This window comes from Sphaeramia orbicularis, unplaced genomic scaffold (genome assembly GCF_902148855.1).
Source record: "Sphaeramia orbicularis unplaced genomic scaffold, fSphaOr1.1, whole genome shotgun sequence".
Lineage (NCBI taxonomy): Eukaryota > Metazoa > Chordata > Actinopteri > Kurtiformes > Apogonidae > Sphaeramia > Sphaeramia orbicularis.
This window is the reverse complement of record NW_021941600.1, coordinates 135,890-156,463: the sequence shown is the minus strand read 5'-3', so window position 1 is coordinate 156,463 and position 20,574 is coordinate 135,890. Positions and strand designations below refer to the sequence as shown.

At 43.1% G+C, this 20,574-nt stretch overlaps 1 protein-coding gene across 1 annotated transcript; it reads right to left on the bottom strand.

Annotated features, from left to right (window-relative positions):
* Positions 1-247: 247 nt before the first annotated feature.
* Positions 248-20,458, bottom strand: LOC115416387 (RPA-related protein RADX-like). Its single transcript, XM_030130124.1, has 18 exons — positions 20,332-20,458; positions 19,682-19,787; positions 17,014-17,206; positions 16,827-16,945; positions 15,452-15,592; positions 15,215-15,381; positions 14,376-14,532; positions 5,102-5,210; positions 4,923-5,014; positions 4,616-4,744; positions 4,430-4,522; positions 3,856-4,029; positions 3,657-3,781; positions 2,610-2,819; positions 2,445-2,532; positions 1,562-1,819; positions 1,317-1,448; positions 248-1,052 (listed from the first exon to the last, which is right to left on the bottom strand). The coding sequence occupies exons 1-18, from the start codon at positions 20,392-20,394 to the stop codon at positions 928-930; spliced, it is 2,481 nt and encodes an 826-aa protein (XP_029985984.1). The 5' UTR covers positions 20,395-20,458; the 3' UTR covers positions 248-927.
* Between the last annotated feature and the right edge of the window lie 116 nt (positions 20,459-20,574).

Sequence of the window (20,574 nt, the reverse complement as noted above, 5' to 3'; positions counted from 1 at the left end):
GGATTTAACAGAAGAAAATACAGACAATCTGTTCTGTTTCACACGTGTAACAGAACAGATGTTCCTCCTGTGGCCATTGGTGGCACTGCAGCTAAAAGACAAAATAATGGATGTTTATTTCTAACCAGGTGTTTCAGTTGAGATAAAAAAAAAAAAAAGTGATTTAAACTCATCCAAAGTCCGACTGAATGTATAGGATCAGACTCCAGACCTGATCCTATTCCAGAAAAAAAAAGACTAAAACTTAAAAACCACAACAGAGTTTATTGGTACTTTCAGAAAATAAAGCACCTTTAACTCCAAAATAATCAATAAAACATTAAAAAAGAAAACATGTTGAGTGTTTCACATTAATGGTTAAAGTGTCAAAGTGTTAAATAAATATGGAACGAGTGCAAAACAAAATACAATGAAACTTTTTGGCACAAAACTTAAAGACACTGAAGGTTTTTTTCTGTTCAACTTATAAACTTTTGAAGAAACAAAACATAAAAGTGCAGATGAAATAAGAATATGAGCGCGGCTAAAGTCAGTACACATGCAGTTAATTCACCTCAGACGGTTAATAATTCAACACAGTTCAACTCCCTTTGGGTTTGGAAAACACACAACAAATCTACACAATCTGTGCATTTACAGAACTTTAAACCTTTACAGAACTAATGTAGCGTCATTTTGGACAAAATACCTTCAAAGGAAACAATTTAGGTAAAAAAAAAAACAAAAAACTACAAATGCCATCAGCACAGAGGCATTCATGGCTCAGGTTAGAAAGGCTTCTATCTAACACTGGGTGTGGTTTTACATGTAGTTCAGTTCTAAGGTCCCAGAACTACAACTCCCATCATCCTCAGCTTCAGCTTCATCTTCCTGTCATAAAGTGCATCCATGAGCGGTTCCTAAAAAACCACAGTTCCCATCAGCCCCTCAGCCGGACAGAGGAAAGGCTCGAACTAGGACCAGTTCAGTTCTGGCTCCGCCCAGATGACACGCCTCCACGACACACACCAGCCTCTGATTGGTCAGCTGAGGCGCCATGGCGATGAGGTCAGCTGAAACGGACAAGAGTGAAAAACAACAGTTAACGAATAAAAAGGAACAAATAGAAGCACACTGACACACACACTGACACACACACACACACACACACACACTGACACACACACACACACACACTGACACACACACTGACACACACACACACACACACTGGCACCAGGTGGGTGCCAGTGTGTGTGTGGGCGTGTCTAACCTGGTGCAGGTGTGTGTGTGGGCGTGTCTAACCTGGTGCAGGTGTGTGTGTGGGCGTGTCTAACCTGGTGCAGGTGCAGGTGTGTGTGAGCTGAAGGCTCCGTGTGACAGGATGGAGCTCCAGGTGTTGGAATGATGGAGCAACGAGGGGGCGGAGTCAGGAAGGAAGACCACGTCAAAGGACACACCTGAAAGAGCTGAAAACAGACTGTAACTAGAACCAGAACTGAACCAGAACAGAACCAGAACAGAACCAGATCAGAACCAGAACAGAACCAGAACAGAGCCGTAGTCTCAGTGCGTTCCGTACCTCTAATTCTCAGTGTGTAATATTCTTCAATGGCCAGGTTGAAGTTCTTGGACGTCTTCCCTCCCATCGCCACGGTAACCGCCTGCTCCTCCCGGTGCTCGTGGTCATAATACATGGGTAACGTCTCCATGGCAACCGGAGGGAAGGTGGGGAGAAGGGGGGCGGTCACGAAAGACGAGTTGTCGCTGTCATGGGCGTGGTCTTCGTCAGTGTCGTCAGCGTTTTCCAGAAACTCCATGGAGGCCTGAAACAGAATGACTGAACACAGAGAGAGAAGAGTCAGAACCAGAGAGCAGAACCAGAACCGGTCCAAAAAGAACCAGGCCAAAAAAGAACCAGTCTGCTAAAAGAACCAGGCCAAAAAAGAACCGGTTTCGCAAAAAGAACTGGTTCGAAAAAGAATCGGTCTGCAAAAAGAACCAGTCCGAAAAAGAACCGATCCGTGAAAAGAACCGATGCACAAAAAGAACCAGTCTACAAAAAGAACCGGTCCAAAAAAGAACCAATATGCAAAAATAACTGTTACGCAAAAAGAACTGGTCCCCAAAAAGAACCAGTCTACAAAAAGAACCGGTCCAAAAAAGAACCAATATGCAAAAATAACTGTTACGCAAAAAGAACTGGTCCCCAAAAAGAACCAGTCTACAAAAAGAACCGGTCCAAAAAAGAACCAATATGCAAAAATAACTGTTACGCAAAAAGAACTGGTCCTCAGAAAGAACCGATCTGCAAAAAGAACCGGTACGCAAAAAGAACTGATTTGCAAAAAGAACTGTTATGCAAAAAGAACCGATCTGCAAAAAGAACCGGCACGTAAAAAGAACCGATCTAACCCTGCTACTGCGGACAGTCCTGGTCCTGTGGACAGTCCTGGTCCTGGTACCTGTGTCCTTGTTCTGGTCCGGTTCCACTGTGACCCGTGGACGTCTCTTCCTTGGACTTTCGAAGGACAGCCTCCTCTTCACACATCTGAAACACGCCAACGTACAGGTCAACTTTACAATAACGGGTCCATAACACAAAGCATTGTGGGTAAAATGCGGACTCACCCTGATCTGCGGTCCAGGGGGCGGGGCGTCAGCTGATTGACAGTTGACGACGGAGAGGCCGGAGGTAAAGGGGAGGAAGAGGAGGAGAGGAGAGGAGGAAGGACAGAGGAGGAGGAGGACAGGGAGGGGGAGGGTTTAGAGAAACCAGGACCAGAGGAGGACCAGGGGACGGGGGACGGTCTGAAGGTCCAGAAGAGACAGCGGTCCTCCTGAAGGACACACAGACACAGTCAGACGGACAGGAAGACACAGGTACGTTCAAACAGGACAGAAGGTCCATCCTCTGGGGACCCTGAAGACCAGGCACCGCTGTCTGAGACCCAGATCCTGGACCCAGACAATGGACCGGAGTCCTGTTGTCCCTTTGGACCCAGAGGGACGGGTCCCTGAGGAGCTGGTCTTCATGGAGACCCTCACATGGACGGACGGACTGGGAGTGTCCCAGAGTCTGTCCACTACAAACCCCATGTCCATGATGTCCACACCACACCAGGACACCACTGACCACTGACCCACCGAGGTGGACTCAGGTGAAGATAGGAGGGGACTGTCCTCTGGTCATCTGAGGGGTGGGGGTGGGGGTGTGTGCTAAAACCACATCATAGACGGGGGGTGAACTGGAGACATGTGTCCGAGCTTCAGCTGCGTCCTGAGGGATGCTGGGACATGGAGTCTAGATGTGGACGTTTACTGTGGACGGGACCCAGAACCTACTGTTGGACACCAGGGGTAAAGGGGGCATCACAGACCTGAAGGGGGTCCAGACCTGAAGGAAGACCAGACCTGAAGGAGGTCCAGACCTGAAGGGGGTCCAGACCTGAAGGAAGACCAGACCTGAAGGAGGTCCAGACCTGAAGGGGGTCCGGACCTGAAGGAGGACCAGACCTGAAGGAAGACCAGACCTGAAAGAAGACCAGACCTGAAGGAAGACCAGACCTGAAGGGGGTCCAGACCTGAAGGAAGACCAGACCTGAAGGGGGTCCAGACCTGCTGTGGACTCAGTTCAGTAAAACACATGGAAAACTGGATGAATTAAAAACAGTCACCTGTCCTGCGCGGCAGTGTGTAACCATGGTAACCGTTGCCTGGATACAGAAGGTTCGTCGCTCTCGATAACAGAGTCTTTCTATCTCTGCCTGAAGCTCCGCCCCCTGCAGGAAACCTGGAGAACCTGCAGAAATGGACGGGGTTTAAAGGGGCGGTCCATATGTGTTTAAGGGAGGAGCTGTGTGTGGGTCAGCTGACCTCTGTGATGTTTCATGAACGTCTCCAAGGAAACGGGAGGGGGCGGGTACACAAAGAATCCTCCAACCAGAGCCCTGCTCTGCACCTGTCTGTCATCCTGACTCCGCAGCCACCGGATGAAGTCTCGGACTGGGTGGAGCTTACGATAACCCATCACTGAGTGGTGGCCCTGACCTGTCAATCAGACAATCAGCCAATGAGGAGAAAGATAGTACAACTGTAGTACACCTGTATAGAAGTACTACCTGTGCAGTAGTACTAGCACCTGTGCAGTAGTACTACCTGTGCAATAGTACTAGTACCGGTGCAGAAGTACTAGTACCTGTGAAGTATTAGTACCTGTGAAGTATTAGTACCTGTGCAGTAGTACTAGTCCCTGTGCAGTAGTAGCAGTACCTGTGCAGTAGTACCTGTGCAGTAGTAGTACCTGTGAAGTAGTAGTGGTACCTGTGCAGTAGTATCTGTGAAGTAGTACCTGTGCAGTAGTAGTAGTACCTGTGCAGTAGTAGTACCTGTGCAGTAGTACCTGTGCAGTAGTAGTACCTGTGCAGTAGTAGTACCTGTGCAGTAGTACCTGTGCAGTAGACCTGTGTGTAGGTGGTGTTCCTCAGGTACTGGTGCTGGTCCACTCTGATCACCTTCACTCGGCTGCAGACCACCACAGACACTGTGAACACAGACACCGTTACAGGACACGCCCACTAAAAAGGACACGCCCACTAAACCCCTGCAGACTCCAGGTGTGTGTTGACAGTCTCACATGGGTGGAGCTGACGCTGAACGTCAGGTTGAGACGTCGAGAAGAGCTTCACCATGACTGGATAATCGCTGCTGCCGTCCTCCAATCGGAGCCAACGGTACTCCAAAAAAAACTCCACCCCATGAGCGTCTGCCAATGAGAACACAGCTGAACTGAACTCCTGTCCAATGAGAACACAGCTGAACTGAACTCCTGTCCAATGAGAACACAGCTGAACTGAACTCCTGTCCAATGAGAACACAGCTGAGCTGAACTCCTGTCGTCTCTGCTTCTTCTCGTGTGTTTGGAGTCTTCAGGTGAAACTCACCTTTAGTCCTGATTCGCTCTGGACGTCCTGAGAACGTCAGTAAACCAATGACATCACAGATGACACCGTGGGGGCGGTCCAAGAGCTGCAGACTGAAAGAGGAGCAGAGGAGGAGGAGCAGAGGAGGAGCAGAGGAGAACCAGGTCCAGTCAGACCCTGTCCCCTTCAGGTGTTCTTACCTGTTGTAGAAGGTGAACTCAGGTGCAGGAGGCAGATCTTCTGGAAGAACAGAGGATTCTGGGAGAACACAGATCTGAGCCCTGGGGTTCCTGCTGTTCACACTGACCTCTGACAGAAGAACACGGAACAGTCACATGGAACAGACGTGTTCATACCTGTGTCATGTGTGTTCATACCTGTGTCATGTGTGTTCATACCTGTGTCATGTGTGTTCATGCCTGTGTCATGTGTGTTCATGCCTGTGTCATGTGTGTTCATGCCTGTGTCATACATGTTCATACCTGTGTCATGTGTGTTCATGCCTGTGTCATGTGTGTTCATGCCTGTGTCATGTGTGTTCATGCCTGTGTCATGTGTGTTCATACCTGTGTCATGTGTGTTCATGCCTGTGTCATGTGTGTTCATACCTGTGTCATACGTGTTCATACCTGTGTCATGTGTGTTCATGCCTGTGTCATACATGTTCATACCTGTGTCATGTGTGTTCATGCCTGTGTCAAGTGTGTTCATACCTGTGTCATGTGTGTTCATACCTGTGTCATACGTGTTCATACCTGTGTCATACGTGTTCATACCTGTGTCATACGTGTTCATACCTGTGTCATACGTGTTCATACCTGTGTCATGTGTGTTCATACCTGTGTCATGTGTGTTCATGCCTGTGTCATGTGTGTTCATGCCTGTGTCATACATGTTCATACCTGTGTCATGTGTGTTCATGCCTGTGTCATGTGTGTTCATACCTGTGTCATGTGTGTTCATACCTGTGTCATGTGTGTTCATGCCTGTGTCATGTGTGTTCATACCTGTGTCATGTGTGTTCATGCCTGTGTCATACATGTTCATACCTGTGTCATGTGTGTTCATGCCTGTGTCATGTGTGTTCATGCCTGTGTCATGTGTGTTCATACCTGTGTCAAGTGTGTTCATACCTGTGTCATACGTGTTCATACCTGTGTCATGTGTGTTCATACCTGTGTCATGTGTGTTCATGCCTGTGTCATGTGTGTTCATACCTGTGTCATGTGTGTTCATACCTGTGTCATGTGTGTTCATGCCTGTGTCATGTGTGTTCATACCTGTGTCATGTGTGTTCATACCTGTGTCATGTGTGTTCATACCTGTGTCATGTGTGTTCATGCCTGTGTCATGTGTGTTCATACCTGTGTCATGTGTGTTCATACCTGTGTCAAGTGTGTTCATACCTGTGTCATGTGTGTTCATACCTGTGTCATGTGTGTTCATGCCTGTGTCATACATGTTCATACCTGTGTCATGTGTGTTCATGCCTGTGTCATGTGTGTTCATGCCTGTGTCATGTGTGTTCATGCCTGTGTCATGTGTGTTCATACCTGTGTCATGTGTGTTCATGCCTGTGTCATGTGTGTTCATACCTGTGTCATACGTGTTCATACCTGTGTCATGTGTGTTCATGCCTGTGTCATACATGTTCATACCTGTGTCATGTGTGTTCATGCCTGTGTCAAGTGTGTTCATACCTGTGTCATGTGTGTTCATACCTGTGTCATACGTGTTCATACCTGTGTCATACGTGTTCATACCTGTGTCATACGTGTTCATACCTGTGTCATACGTGTTCATACCTGTGTCATGTGTGTTCATACCTGTGTCATGTGTGTTCATGCCTGTGTCATGTGTGTTCATGCCTGTGTCATACATGTTCATACCTGTGTCATGTGTGTTCATGCCTGTGTCATGTGTGTTCATACCTGTGTCATGTGTGTTCATACCTGTGTCATGTGTGTTCATGCCTGTGTCATGTGTGTTCATACCTGTGTCATGTGTGTTCATGCCTGTGTCATACATGTTCATACCTGTGTCATGTGTGTTCATGCCTGTGTCATGTGTGTTCATGCCTGTGTCATGTGTGTTCATACCTGTGTCAAGTGTGTTCATACCTGTGTCATACGTGTTCATACCTGTGTCATGTGTGTTCATACCTGTGTCATGTGTGTTCATGCCTGTGTCATGTGTGTTCATACCTGTGTCATGTGTGTTCATACCTGTGTCATGTGTGTTCATGCCTGTGTCATGTGTGTTCATACCTGTGTCATGTGTGTTCATACCTGTGTCATGTGTGTTCATACCTGTGTCATGTGTGTTCATGCCTGTGTCATGTGTGTTCATACCTGTGTCATGTGTGTTCATACCTGTGTCAAGTGTGTTCATACCTGTGTCATGTGTGTTCATACCTGTGTCATACGTGTTCATACCTGTGTCATGTGTGTTCATACCTGTGTCATACGTGTTCATACCTGTGTCATGTGTGTTCATACCTGTGTCATACGTGTTCATACCTGTGTCATACGTGTTCATACCTGTGTCAAGTGTGTTCATACCTGTGTCATACGTGTTCATACCTGTGTCATGTGTGTTCATACCTGTGTCCTACATGTTCATACCTGTGTCATGTGTGTTCATACCTGTGTCATATGTGTTCATACCTGTGTCATGTGTGTTCATACCTGTGTCATATGTGTTCATACCTGTGTCATACGTGTTCATACCTGTGTCATACGTGTTCATACCTGTGTCATGTGTGTTCATACCTGTGTCATACGTGTTCATACCTGTGTCATACGTGTTCATACCTGTGTCATGTGTGTTCATGCCTGTGTCATGTGTGTTCATACCTGTGTCATGTGTGTTCATACCTGTGTCATGTGTGTTCATACCTGTGTCATGTGTGTTCATACCTGTGTCATGTGTGTTCATACCTGTGTCATACGTGTTCATACCTGTGTCATGTGTGTTCATACCTGTGTCATACGTGTTCATACCTGTGTCATGTGTGTTCATACCTGTGTCATACGTGTTCATACCTGTGTCAAGTGTGTTCATACCTGTGTCATACGTGTTCATACCTGTGTCATGTGTGTTCATACCTGTGTCATACGTGTTCATACCTGTGTCATGTGTGTTCATACCTGTGTCATACGTGTTCATACCTGTGTCAAGTGTGTTCATACCTGTGTCATACGTGTTCATACCTGTGTCAAGTGTGTTCATACCTGTGTCATACGTGTTCATACCTGTGTCATGTGTGTTCATACCTGTGTCATACGTGTTCATACCTGTGTCATGTGTGTTCATACCTGTGTCATACGTGTTCATACCTGTGTCAAGTGTGTTCATACCTGTGTCATGTGTGTTCATACCTGTGTCAAGTGTGTTCATACCTGTGTCAAGTGTGTTCATACCTGTGTCATACGTGTTCATACCTGTGTCATACATGTTCATACCTGTGTCATACATGTTCATACCTGTGTCATGTGTGTTCATACCTGTGTCATACGTGTTCATACCTGTGTCATGTGTGTTCATACCTGTGTCAAGTGTGTTCATACCTGTGTCATACGTGTTCATACCTGTGTCATGTGTGTTCATACCTGTGTCATACATGTTCATACCTGTGTCATGTGTGTTCATACCTGTGTCATGTGTGTTCATACCTGTGTCATACATGTTCATACCTGTGTCATACATGTTCATACCTGTGTCATACGTGTTCATACCTGTGTCATACGTGTTCATACCTGTGTCATGTGTGTTCATACCTGTGTCATGTGTGTTCATACCTGTGTCATACGTGTTCATACCTGTGTCATGTGTGTTCATACCTGTGTCATGTGTGTTCATACCTGTGTCATACGTGTTCATACCTGTGTCATGTGTGTTCATACCTGTGTCATACGTGTTCATACCTGTGTCATACGTGTTCATACCTGTGTCATGTGTGTTCATACCTGTGTCATGTGTGTTCATACCTGTGTCATGTGTGTTCATGCCTGTGTCATGTGTGTTCATACCTGTGTCATACATGTTCATACCTGTGTCATACATGTTCATACCTGTGTCATGTGTGTTCATACCTATGTCATGTGTGTTCATACCTATGTCATGTGTGTTCATGCCTGTGTCATGTGTGTTCATACCTGTGTCATACGTGTTCATACCTGTGTCATGTGTGTTCATACCTGTGTCATGTGTGTTCATACCTGTGTCATGTGTGTTCATACCTGTGTCATGTGTGTTCATACCTGTGTCATGTGTGTTCATACCTGTGTCATGTGTGTTCATACCTGTGTCATACATGTTCATACCTGTGTCATGTGTGTTCATACCTGTGTCATGTGTGTTCATACCTGTGTCATACATGTTCATACCTGTGTCATGTGTGTTCATACCTGTGTCATATGTGTTCATACCTGTGTCATGTGTGTTCATACCTGTGTCATGTGTGTTCATACCTGTGTCATACGTGTTCATACCTGTGTCATGTGTGTTCATACCTGTGTCATACGTGTTCATACCTGTGTCAAGTGTGTTCATACCTGTGTCATGTGTGTTCATACCTGTGTCATACGTGTGTTCATACCTGTGTCATACGTGTTCATACCTGTGTCATACGTGTGTTCATACCTGTGTCATGTGTGTTCATACCTGTGTCTACGTGTTCATACCTGTGTCATACGTGTTCATTACCTGTGTCAAGTGTGTTCATACCTGTGTCATACGTGTTCATACCTGTGTCATGTGTGTTCATACCTGTGTCCTACATGTTCATACCTGTGTCATGTGTGTTCATACCTGTGTCATATGTGTTCATACCTGTGTCATGTGTGTTCATACCTGTGTCATATGTGTTCATACCTGTGTCATACGTGTTCATACCTGTGTCATACGTGTTCATACCTGTGTCATGTGTGTTCATACCTGTGTCATACGTGTTCATACCTGTGTCATACGTGTTCATACCTGTGTCATGTGTGTTCATGCCTGTGTCATGTGTGTTCATACCTGTGTCATGTGTGTTCATACCTGTGTCATGTGTGTTCATACCTGTGTCATGTGTGTTCATACCTGTGTCATGTGTGTTCATACCTGTGTCATACGTGTTCATACCTGTGTCATGTGTGTTCATACCTGTGTCATACGTGTTCATACCTGTGTCAAGTGTGTTCATACCTGTGTCATACGTGTTCATACCTGTGTCATGTGTGTTCATACCTGTGTCATACGTGTTCATACCTGTGTCATGTGTGTTCATACCTGTGTCATACGTGTTCATACCTGTGTCAAGTGTGTTCATACCTGTGTCATACGTGTTCATACCTGTGTCAAGTGTGTTCATACCTGTGTCATACGTGTTCATACCTGTGTCATGTGTGTTCATACCTGTGTCATACGTGTTCATACCTGTGTCATGTGTGTTCATACCTGTGTCATACGTGTTCATACCTGTGTCAAGTGTGTTCATACCTGTGTCATGTGTGTTCATACCTGTGTCAAGTGTGTTCATACCTGTGTCAAGTGTGTTCATACCTGTGTCATACGTGTTCATACCTGTGTCATACATGTTCATACCTGTGTCATACATGTTCATACCTGTGTCATGTGTGTTCATACCTGTGTCATACGTGTTCATACCTGTGTCATGTGTGTTCATACCTGTGTCAAGTGTGTTCATACCTGTGTCATACGTGTTCATACCTGTGTCATGTGTGTTCATACCTGTGTCATACATGTTCATACCTGTGTCATGTGTGTTCATACCTGTGTCATGTGTGTTCATACCTGTGTCATACATGTTCATACCTGTGTCATACATGTTCATACCTGTGTCATACGTGTTCATACCTGTGTCATACATGTTCATACCTGTGTCATGTGTGTTCATACCTGTGTCATGTGTGTTCATACCTGTGTCATACGTGTTCATACCTGTGTCATGTGTGTTCATACCTGTGTCATGTGTGTTCATACCTGTGTCATACGTGTTCATACCTGTGTCATGTGTGTTCATACCTGTGTCATACGTGTTCATACCTGTGTCATACGTGTTCATACCTGTGTCATGTGTGTTCATACCTGTGTCATGTGTGTTCATACCTATGTCATGTGTGTTCATGCCTGTGTCATGTGTGTTCATACCTGTGTCATACATGTTCATACCTGTGTCATACATGTTCATACCTGTGTCATGTGTGTTCATACCTATGTCATGTGTGTTCATACCTATGTCATGTGTGTTCATGCCTGTGTCATGTGTGTTCATACCTGTGTCATACGTGTTCATACCTGTGTCATGTGTGTTCATACCTGTGTCATGTGTGTTCATACCTATGTCATGTGTGTTCATGCCTGTGTCATGTGTGTTCATACCTGTGTCATGTGTGTTCATACCTGTGTCATGTGTGTTCATGCCTGTGTCATACATGTTCATACCTGTGTCATGTGTGTTCATACCTGTGTCATGTGTGTTCATGCCTGTGTCATACATGTTCATACCTGTGTCATGTGTGTTCATACCTGTGTCATACGTGTTCATACCTGTGTCATGTGTGTTCATACCTGTGTCATGTGTGTTCATACCTGTGTCATACGTGTTCATACCTGTGTCATGTGTGTTCATACCTGTGTCATACGTGTTCATACCTGTGTCATACGTGTTCATACCTATGTCATGTGTGTTCATACCTGTGTCATGTGTGTTCATACCTATGTCATGTGTGTTCATGCCTGTGTCATGTGTGTTCATACCTGTGTCATACATGTTCATACCTGTGTCATACATGTTCATACCTGTGTCATGTGTGTTCATACCTATGTCATGTGTGTTCATACCTATGTCATGTGTGTTCATGCCTGTGTCATGTGTGTTCATACCTGTGTCATACGTGTTCATACCTGTGTCATGTGTGTTCATACCTGTGTCATGTGTGTTCATACCTATGTCATGTGTGTTCATGCCTGTGTCATGTGTGTTCATACCTGTGTCATACGTGTTCATACCTATGTCATGTGTGTTCATGCCTGTGTCATGTGTGTTCATACCTGTGTCATGTGTGTTCATACCTGTGTCATGTGTGTTCATGCCTGTGTCATACGTGTTCATACCTGTGTCATACATGTTCATACCTGTGTCATGTGTGTTCATACCTGTGTCATGTGTGTTCATACCTGTGTCATACGTGTTCATACCTATGTCATGTGTGTTCATGCCTGTGTCATGTGTGTTCATACCTGTGTCATGTGTGTTCATACCTGTGTCATGTGTGTTCATGCCTGTGTCATACATGTTCATACCTGTGTCATGTGTGTTCATACCTGTGTCATGTGTGTTCATACCTGTGTCATACGTGTTCATACCTGTGTCATGTGTGTTCATACCTGTGTCATGTGTGTTCATACCTGTGTCATGTGTGTTCATACCTGTGTCATATGTGTTCATACCTGTGTCATGTGTGTTCATACCTGTGTCATACATGTTCATACCTGTGTCATGTGTGTTCATACCTGTGTCATGTGTGTTCATACCTGTGTCATACATGTTCATACCTGTGTCATACGTGTTCATGCCTGTGTCATGTGTGTTCATACCTGTGTCATACGTGTTCATACCTGTGTCATGTGTGTTCATACCTGTGTCATGTGTGTTCATACCTGTGTCATACATGTTCATACCTGTGTCATACGTGTTCATACCTGTGTCATACATGTTCATACCTGTGTCATGTGTGTTCATACCTGTGTCATGTGTGTTCATACCTGTGTCATACGTGTTCATACCTGTGTCATGTGTGTTCATACCTGTGTCATACGTGTTCATACCTGTGTCATGTGTGTTCATACCTGTGTCATACGTGTTCATACCTGTGTCATGTGTGTTCATACCTGTGTCATGTGTGTTCATACCTGTGTCATGTGTGTTCATACCTGTGTCATACATGTTCATACCTGTGTCATACATGTTCATACCTGTGTCATGTGTGTTCATACCTGTGTCATGTGTGTTCATACCTGTGTCATACGTGTTCATACCTGTGTCATGTGTGTTCATGCCTGTGTCATGTGTGTTCATACCTGTGTCATGTGTGTTCATACCTGTGTCATGTGTGTTCATACCTGTGTCATGTGTGTTCATGCCTGTGTCATGTGTGTTCATACCTGTGTCATGTGTGTTCATGCCTGTGTCATGTGTGTTCATACCTATGTCATGTGTGTTCATGCCTGTGTCATGTGTGTTCATACCTGTGTCATACGTGTTCATACCTATGTCATGTGTGTTCATGCCTGTGTCATGTGTGTTCATGCCTGTGTCATACGTGTTCATACCTGTGTCATACGTGTTCATACCTATGTCATGTGTGTTCATGCCTGTGTCATACGTGTTCATACCTGTGTCATACGTGTTCATACCTATGTCATGTGTGTTCATGCCTGTGTCATACATGTTCATACCTGTGTCATACGTGTTCATGCCTGTGTCATACATGTTCATACCTGTGTCATATGTGTTCATACCTATGTCATGTGTGTTCATGCCTGTGTCATGTGTGTTCATACCTGTGTCATACGTGTTCATACCTATGTCATGTGTGTTCATGCCTGTGTCATACGTGTTCATACCTGTGTCATGTGTGTTCATACCTATGTCATGTGTGTTCATACCTGTGTCATACGTGTTCATACCTGTGTCATGTGTGTTCATACCTGTGTCATGTGTGTTCATGCCTGTGTCATGTGTGTTCATACCTGTGTCATGTGTGTTCATACCTGTGTCATACGTGTTCATGCCTGTGTCATACGTGTTCATACCTGTGTCATGTGTGTTCATACCTGTGTCATACGTGTTCATACCTGTGTCATACGTGTTCATGCCTGTGTCATGTGTGTTCATACCTGTGTCATGTGTGTTCATACCTGTGTCATGTGTGTTCATACCTGTGTCATACGTGTTCATACCTGTGTCATGTGTGTTCATGCCTGTGTCATGTGTGTTCATACCTGTGTCATACGTGTTCATACCTATGTCATGTGTGTTCATGCCTGTGTCATGTGTGTTCATACCTGTGTCATGTGTGTTCATACCTGTGTCATGTGTGTTCATACCTGTGTCATACGTGTTCATACCTATGTCATGTGTGTTCATGCCTGTGTCATGTGTGTTCATACCTGTGTCATACATGTTCATACCTGTGTCATGTGTGTTCATACCTGTGTCATACGTGTTCATACCTGTGTCATGTGTGTTCATGCCTGTGTCATGTGTGTTCATGCCTGTGTCATGTGTGTTCATACCTGTGTCATGTGTGTTCATGCCTGTGTCATGTGTGTTCATACCTGTGTCATACGTGTTCATACCTGTGTCATGTGTGTTCATACCTGTGTCATACGTGTTCATACCTGTGTCATGTGTGTTCATACCTGTGTCATGTGTGTTCATACCTGTGTCATGTGTGTTCATACCTATGTCATGCGTGTTGGACCTGTAGTTCTGTTTGACCTTGAACCGGCTCAGACTGATGACATCACCAGGTTTCAGACGTCGATACCAGTTCAAACAAACACTGTTCCATAAAACAACACAGACCAGACCAGAGGGATCAACCAGGTCCAGTTCAACCTGAGGAGAGAGAGAGAGGAAAGGAAGGAAGGAGGGAAGGAAAGAAGGAAGGAAGGAAGGAAGGAGGGAAGGAAAGAAGGAAGGAAGGAAGGAAAGAAGGAAGGAAGGAAGGAAGGAAGGAGGGAAGGAAAGAAGGAAGCAAGGAGGGAAGGAAAGAAGGAAGGAAGGAGGGAAGGAGGGAAGGAAAGAAGGAAGGAAAGAAGGAAGGAAGGAAGGAAGGAGGGAAGGAGGGAAGGAAGGAAAGAAGTAAGGAAGGAAGGAAGGAGGAAGGAAGAAGGAAGGAGGAAGGAGGGAAGGAGGGAAGGAAGGAAAGAAGGAAGGAAGGAAGGAAGGAGGGAAGGAGGGAAGGAAAGAAGGAAAGAAGGAAAGAAGGAAGGAAGGAAGGAAGGAGGGAAGGAGGGAAGGAAGGAAAGAAGGAAGGAAGGAAGGAAGGAGGGAAGGAAAGAAGGAAGGAGGAAGGAGGGAAGGAAGGAAGGAGGGAGGAAAGAAGGAAGCAAGGAGGGAAGGAAAGAAGGAAGGAAGGAAAGAAGGAAGGAAGGAAGGAAGGAAGGAAGGAAGGAAGGAAGGAAGGAGGAAGGAAAGAAGGAAGGAAGGAAGGAAAGGAAGTAGTACAGTTGATGAGTGCATGTGTGTAGCTCCGCCTCCTTGTGTCTGGCTCCTCCCCCTGTGTTTCCGTACTGACCTTATATGGACACTCACAGTTCTGGTCTTGTCTCCCATAGTACATGAGGCGGGACTTGTTGACGATTCGTCCAATCAGCTGCTTGCGTACGACTCCTCCGGTGACGCTGCGATGACCCGACAGGAAGGCGGTCCGAAGCTCCGCCACGGTGACGGACGCACGACGCACTGACGGAGGACGGACAGGAATGAGCGGAGACGACGGAAGCATCCAGAAGAGTCAGCGAGCAGGACTCACCTTCAGCCTCCTCTGCATCCGCATCATCATCATCATCATCATCAGTGGGCGGAGCTTCCCTCCAGCCCGCCCCTATGAAGTCTGTGTTGTTCCACAGAGGAAGAAACACCGTTCGATTGGCTCTGAGAGGAAGCACATGACCTGGAAACAGACCACACAGGAAAAGACAGATAAAAATGAAGAAAAACAAACACAAAAGACCAAATGAAAACCATGAAAAAGACAAAAAAAAAAGACAAAAATGAAAACCATGACAACGACAAAAAAGACAAAAATGAAAACCATGAAAAAGACAAAAAAAAAAGACAAAAATGAAAACCATGACAACGACAAAAAAGACAAAAATGAAAACCATGAAAAGGGCAAAAAAAAGACAAAAATGAAAACCATGAAAAGGACAAAAAAAAGACAAAAATGAAAACCATGACAACGACAAAAAAGACAAAAATGAAAACCATGAAAAGGACAAAAAAAAGACAAAAATGAAAACCATGAAAACGACAAAAAAGACAAAAATGAAAACCATGAAAACGACAAAAAAGACAAAAATGAAAACCATGAAAAGGGCAAAAAAAAGACAAAAATGAAAACCATGAAACGACAAAAAAGACAAAAATGAAAACCATGAAAAAGACAAAAAAAAAGACAAAAATGAAAACCATGAAAAGGACAAAAAAGACAAAATGAAAACCATGAAAAAGACAAAAAAAAAAGACAAAAATGAAAACCATGAAAAGGAAAAACAAAAAGACAAAAATGAAAACCATGAAAAAGACAAAAAAAGACAAAAATGAAAACCATGAAAAAGACAAAAAAAAAGACAAAAATGAAAACCATGAAAAAGACAAAAAAGACAAAAATGAAAACCATGAAAAAGACAAAAAAAAAAGACAAAAATGAAAACCATGAAAAAGACAAAAAAGACAAAAATGAAAACCATGAAAAAGACAAAAAAAAAGACAAAAATGAAAACCATGAAAAGGAAAAACAAAAAGACAAAAATGAAAACCATGAAAAAGACCAAAAAAAGACAAAAATGAAAACCATGAAAAAGACAAAAAAAGACAAAATGAAAACCATGAAAAAGACAAAAAAAAAAGACAAAAATGAAAACCATGACAACGACAAAAAAGACAAAAATGAAAACCATGAAAAAGACCAAAAAAAGACAAAAATGAAAACCATGAAAAAGACAAAAAAAGACAAAATGAAAACCATGAAAAAGACAAAAAAAAAAGACAAAAATGAAAACCATGAAAAAGACAAAAAAAGACAAAAATGAAAACCATGAAAAAGACAAAAAAGGCAAAAACAAACATGTAACCACTTTTCAAACCCATAAAGTGGGCGTGGCTCAGTGTATGGCTCCTCCCACCTGTGCTGTCCATGGTTCTGAACCAGGGCAGAGACGTCCAGTCGTCCACTTGGCTGACTCCGCCCCCCTGGTCGTCCTCTTCGTCCTGACCTATGACCTCTGCGCTGACCAGTCTGTAACTGAACACAAACAGGTCCATGTGACACCCACAGACGCTACAGGCCACGCCCCGTTTGACCCCTCCCACCTGTCTGCGCCGTCCTCTGACGCCCCAGAGGATTGTGGGAGCTGAGCGGTGAGGGCGGGGCTGAAGGAGGCGTGTCTGAGCGCCACTCCTCGCCGCAGGACGTTGGTCTCCACCAGACGCCTCAGAGGCGGATCCACAGTCACCTGGAGTCTGCAGTGGCCGTCAGTCAGGATGACATCATACAGGTCCGCCCCTGAACACAGCCAATCAGAGGACAGCATCACACACGCACACGCACACACACTCACACATATTTGAGTCTGTTTTATGTGATTTTAGACAGACAGACAGACAGACAAACAGACAGACAGACAGACAGACAGACAGACAAACAGACAGACAGACAGACAGACAAACAGACGTCCTAACCCCATGTTCTGCTGTATTTCGTTGTGTTTTCAGTCGTTTTTTGCTGTTTTCTGTTTTTTTCCTACATGTCACACAGTCACACTGTCCCTGAATGTAAGACAAAAAATTAAAAGAGTTCTGACTTTCATTTCAGAATCATATTAAAAAAAAAATATTGGACCTTTTTTTTTCAGTGCTCTAGTCCTCTTCCATGGTTTTTGGTCGGGGTTTTTTTTTCCTATTTTCTGTTATTTTCTGCCAAATATAGTTGTGTTTTTGGTTGTTTTTTGCTGTTTTGTGTCATTTTCTGCTGAATTTCGCTGTCTTTTCAGTCGTTTTTTCCTGTTTGTTTTTTTTTATTATTATTTTCTGCTGCACTTCACTGGGTTTTCTGTTGTTTTTTGCTGTTTTTTATTTTCTGCTGTATTTTACTGTGTTTTCAATCGTCTTCTGTTATTTTCTCCTGTATTTTGTTGTGTTTTCAGTCATCTCCCTCTGTGTTCGGTGTGTTTAGTGTGTTTTTTGCTGTTTTTTTTATTATTATTATTATTTTTACTGTATTTCACTGTGTTTTTGGTCATTTTTTGCTGTTTTTTATGATTTCATTATTGTGTTTTCAGTCATCTCCCTCTGTGTTCGGTGTGTTTGGTGTGTTTTTTGCTGTTTTTTATGATTTCATTATTGTGTTTTCAGTCATCTCCCTCTGTGTTCGGTGTGTTTAGTGTGTTTTTTGCTGTTTTTTTTTTTTATTATTATTTTTTTTACTGTATTTCACTGTGTTTTTGGTCATTTTTTGCTGTTTTTTATGATTTCTTTATTGTGTTTTCAGTCATCTCCCTTTGTGTTCGGTGTGTTTTTTGCTGTTTTTTTTATTATTATTATTATTTTTACTGTATTTTGCTGTGTTTTTGGTCATTTTTTGCTGTTTTTTATGATTTCATTATTGTGTTTTCAGTCATCTCCCTCTGTGTTCGGTGTGTTTTTTGCTGTTTTTTTTATTATTATTATTATTTTTACTGTATTTCGCTGTGTTTTTGGTCATTTTTTGCTGTTTTTTATGATTTCATTATTGTGTTTTCAGTCATCTCCCTCTGTGTTCGGTGTGTTTAGTGTGTTTTTTGCTGTTTTTTTTATTATTATTATTATTTTTACTGTATTTCACTGTGTTTTTGGTCATTTTTTGCTGTTTTTTATGATTTCATTATTGTGTTTTCAGTCATCTCCCTCTGTGTTCGGTGTGTTTGGTGTGTTTTTTGCTGTTTTTTATGATTTCATTATTGTGTTTTCAGTCATCTCCCTCTGTGTTCGGTGTGTTTAGTGTGTTTTTTGCTGTTTTTTTTTTTTATTATTATTTTTTTTACTGTATTTCACTGTGTTTTTGGTCATTTTTTGCTGTTTTTTATGATTTCTTTATTGTGTTTTCAGTCATCTCCCTTTGTGTTCGGTGTGTTTTTTGCTGTTTTTTTTATTATTATTATTATTTTTACTGTATTTTGCTGTGTTTTTGGTCATTTTTTGCTGTTTTTTATGATTTCATTATTGTGTTTTCAGTCATCTCCCTCTGTGTTCGGTGTGTTTTTTGCTGTTTTTTTTATTATTATTATTATTTTTACTGTATTTCGCTGTGTTTTTGGTCATTTTTTGCTGTTTTTTATGATTTCATTATTGTGTTTTCAGTCATCTCCCTCTGTGTTCGATGTGTTTAGTGTGTTTTTTGCTGTTTTTTTTTTTTTTTTTTACTGTATTTCGCTGTGTTTTTGGTAATTTTTTGCTGTTTTTTATTATTTCATTATTGTGTTTTCAGTCATCTCCCTCTGTGTTCGGTGTGTTTAGTGTGTTTTTTGCTGTTTTTTTTTATTATTATTATTTTTACTGTATTTCACTGTGTTTTTGGTCATTTTTTGCTGTTTTTATTATTTCATTATTGTGTTTTCAGTCATTTCCCTCTGTGTACGGTGTGTTTGGTGTGTTTTTTGCTGTTTTTTTTTTAATTATTATTATTTTTACTGTATTTCACTGTGTTTTTGGTCATTTTTTGCTGTTTTTTATGATTTCATTATTGTGTTTTCAGTCATCTCCCTCTGTGTTCGGTGTGTTTGGTGTGTTTTTTGCTGTTTTTTATGATTTCATTATTGTGTTTTCAGTCATTTCCCTCTGTGTTCGGTGTGTTTGGTGTGTTTTTTGCTGTTTTTTTTTTATTATTATTATTTTTACTGTATTTCGCTGTGTTTTTGGTCATTTTTTGCTGTTTTTTATGATTTCATTATTGTGTTTTCAGTCATCTCCCTCTGTGTTCAGTGTGTTTGGTGTGTTTTCTGACCGTGCAGGACGCTGTGGGGGAAGTAGATGGAGAATCCTGGGTCTCTGGTGTAACGGTGGACGTCCACCACATACAGCAGGTCTCTGCAGACGGACGGACAGGACGCCTGTGAGACCCCCCCACCCCCAGACAGACAGACAGACTTTAGTCCAAACACACAGGTGTCATCAATAATCCAGTTCATGATGAACTGACACACAGTTCAACACAAATGTCAGAATTAAAGCCTGAAAAACAGCTGCACAGTGAAAAACAAAAGGGTTCATAGAAATAAAATCTGATTAAAAACACAAACAGGTGAATTCAACAGGACTAAAGGCAGTGGGTCAGTCTGACCCACATTCACATATATTAAAGGTCTGTTATCTTGACTTTCATTCGGTTTCAGGTGAATCCACTGAATTTAGAAATAAATGACACATAACCCCGTGTTTTTAACAGCTGACGTCACAGACACAACCCGGTCTGTTCGTTAAAAACACAGTTTTCTGCTTAAATTCGCCGCAGATTCTCGGTTTAAAACGCACCGAATGTTTTTATTTATGCACATTTACGTGTTTTTACGACATTTTCAGTCGAAACCCGGTGCCCCCCCTCATTAAACACGGTGGGTTTGGGTTGGTTTTTAAATGAAATCCGGTGGACTGGACCTGGTTCAGGGCTCCCCGGGACCGGATCAGGGTTCTGTGGAGGACGCAGACCGGAGCCGCCATCCCGGATCGGACCGGACCGTGCCGAGCCGAGCAGGACCACAACACTGCGGTGCACCATGGGAGAAGGAGGGGGCGGGGCTTGGGCCGGAAATGGACAATGAAAAAGGAAAGAAAACTAGGAAAAAAAAAATAAAGAAGAATGAAAAGAAAAACAGAAGAAAAACAGAAATAAAAGGAAAA

What these genes read in the sequence shown, in the direction of transcription:
- LOC115416387 (XM_030130124.1), bottom strand. Translation starts at nt 20,394, where the DNA reads ATGGCGGCTCCGGTCTGCGTCCTCCACAGAACCCTGATCCGGTCCCGG. An exon ending in GGACCAGAACAAGGACACAG is followed by an intron (nt 1,820 to 2,444) that starts GTACCAGGACCA and finishes CTCTGTGTTCAG; the next exon opens with TCATTCTGTTTCAGGCCTCC. An exon ending in TTACACACTGAGAATTAGAG is followed by an intron (nt 1,449 to 1,561) that starts GTACGGAACGCA and finishes GTCTGTTTTCAG; the next exon opens with CTCTTTCAGGTGTGTCCTTT.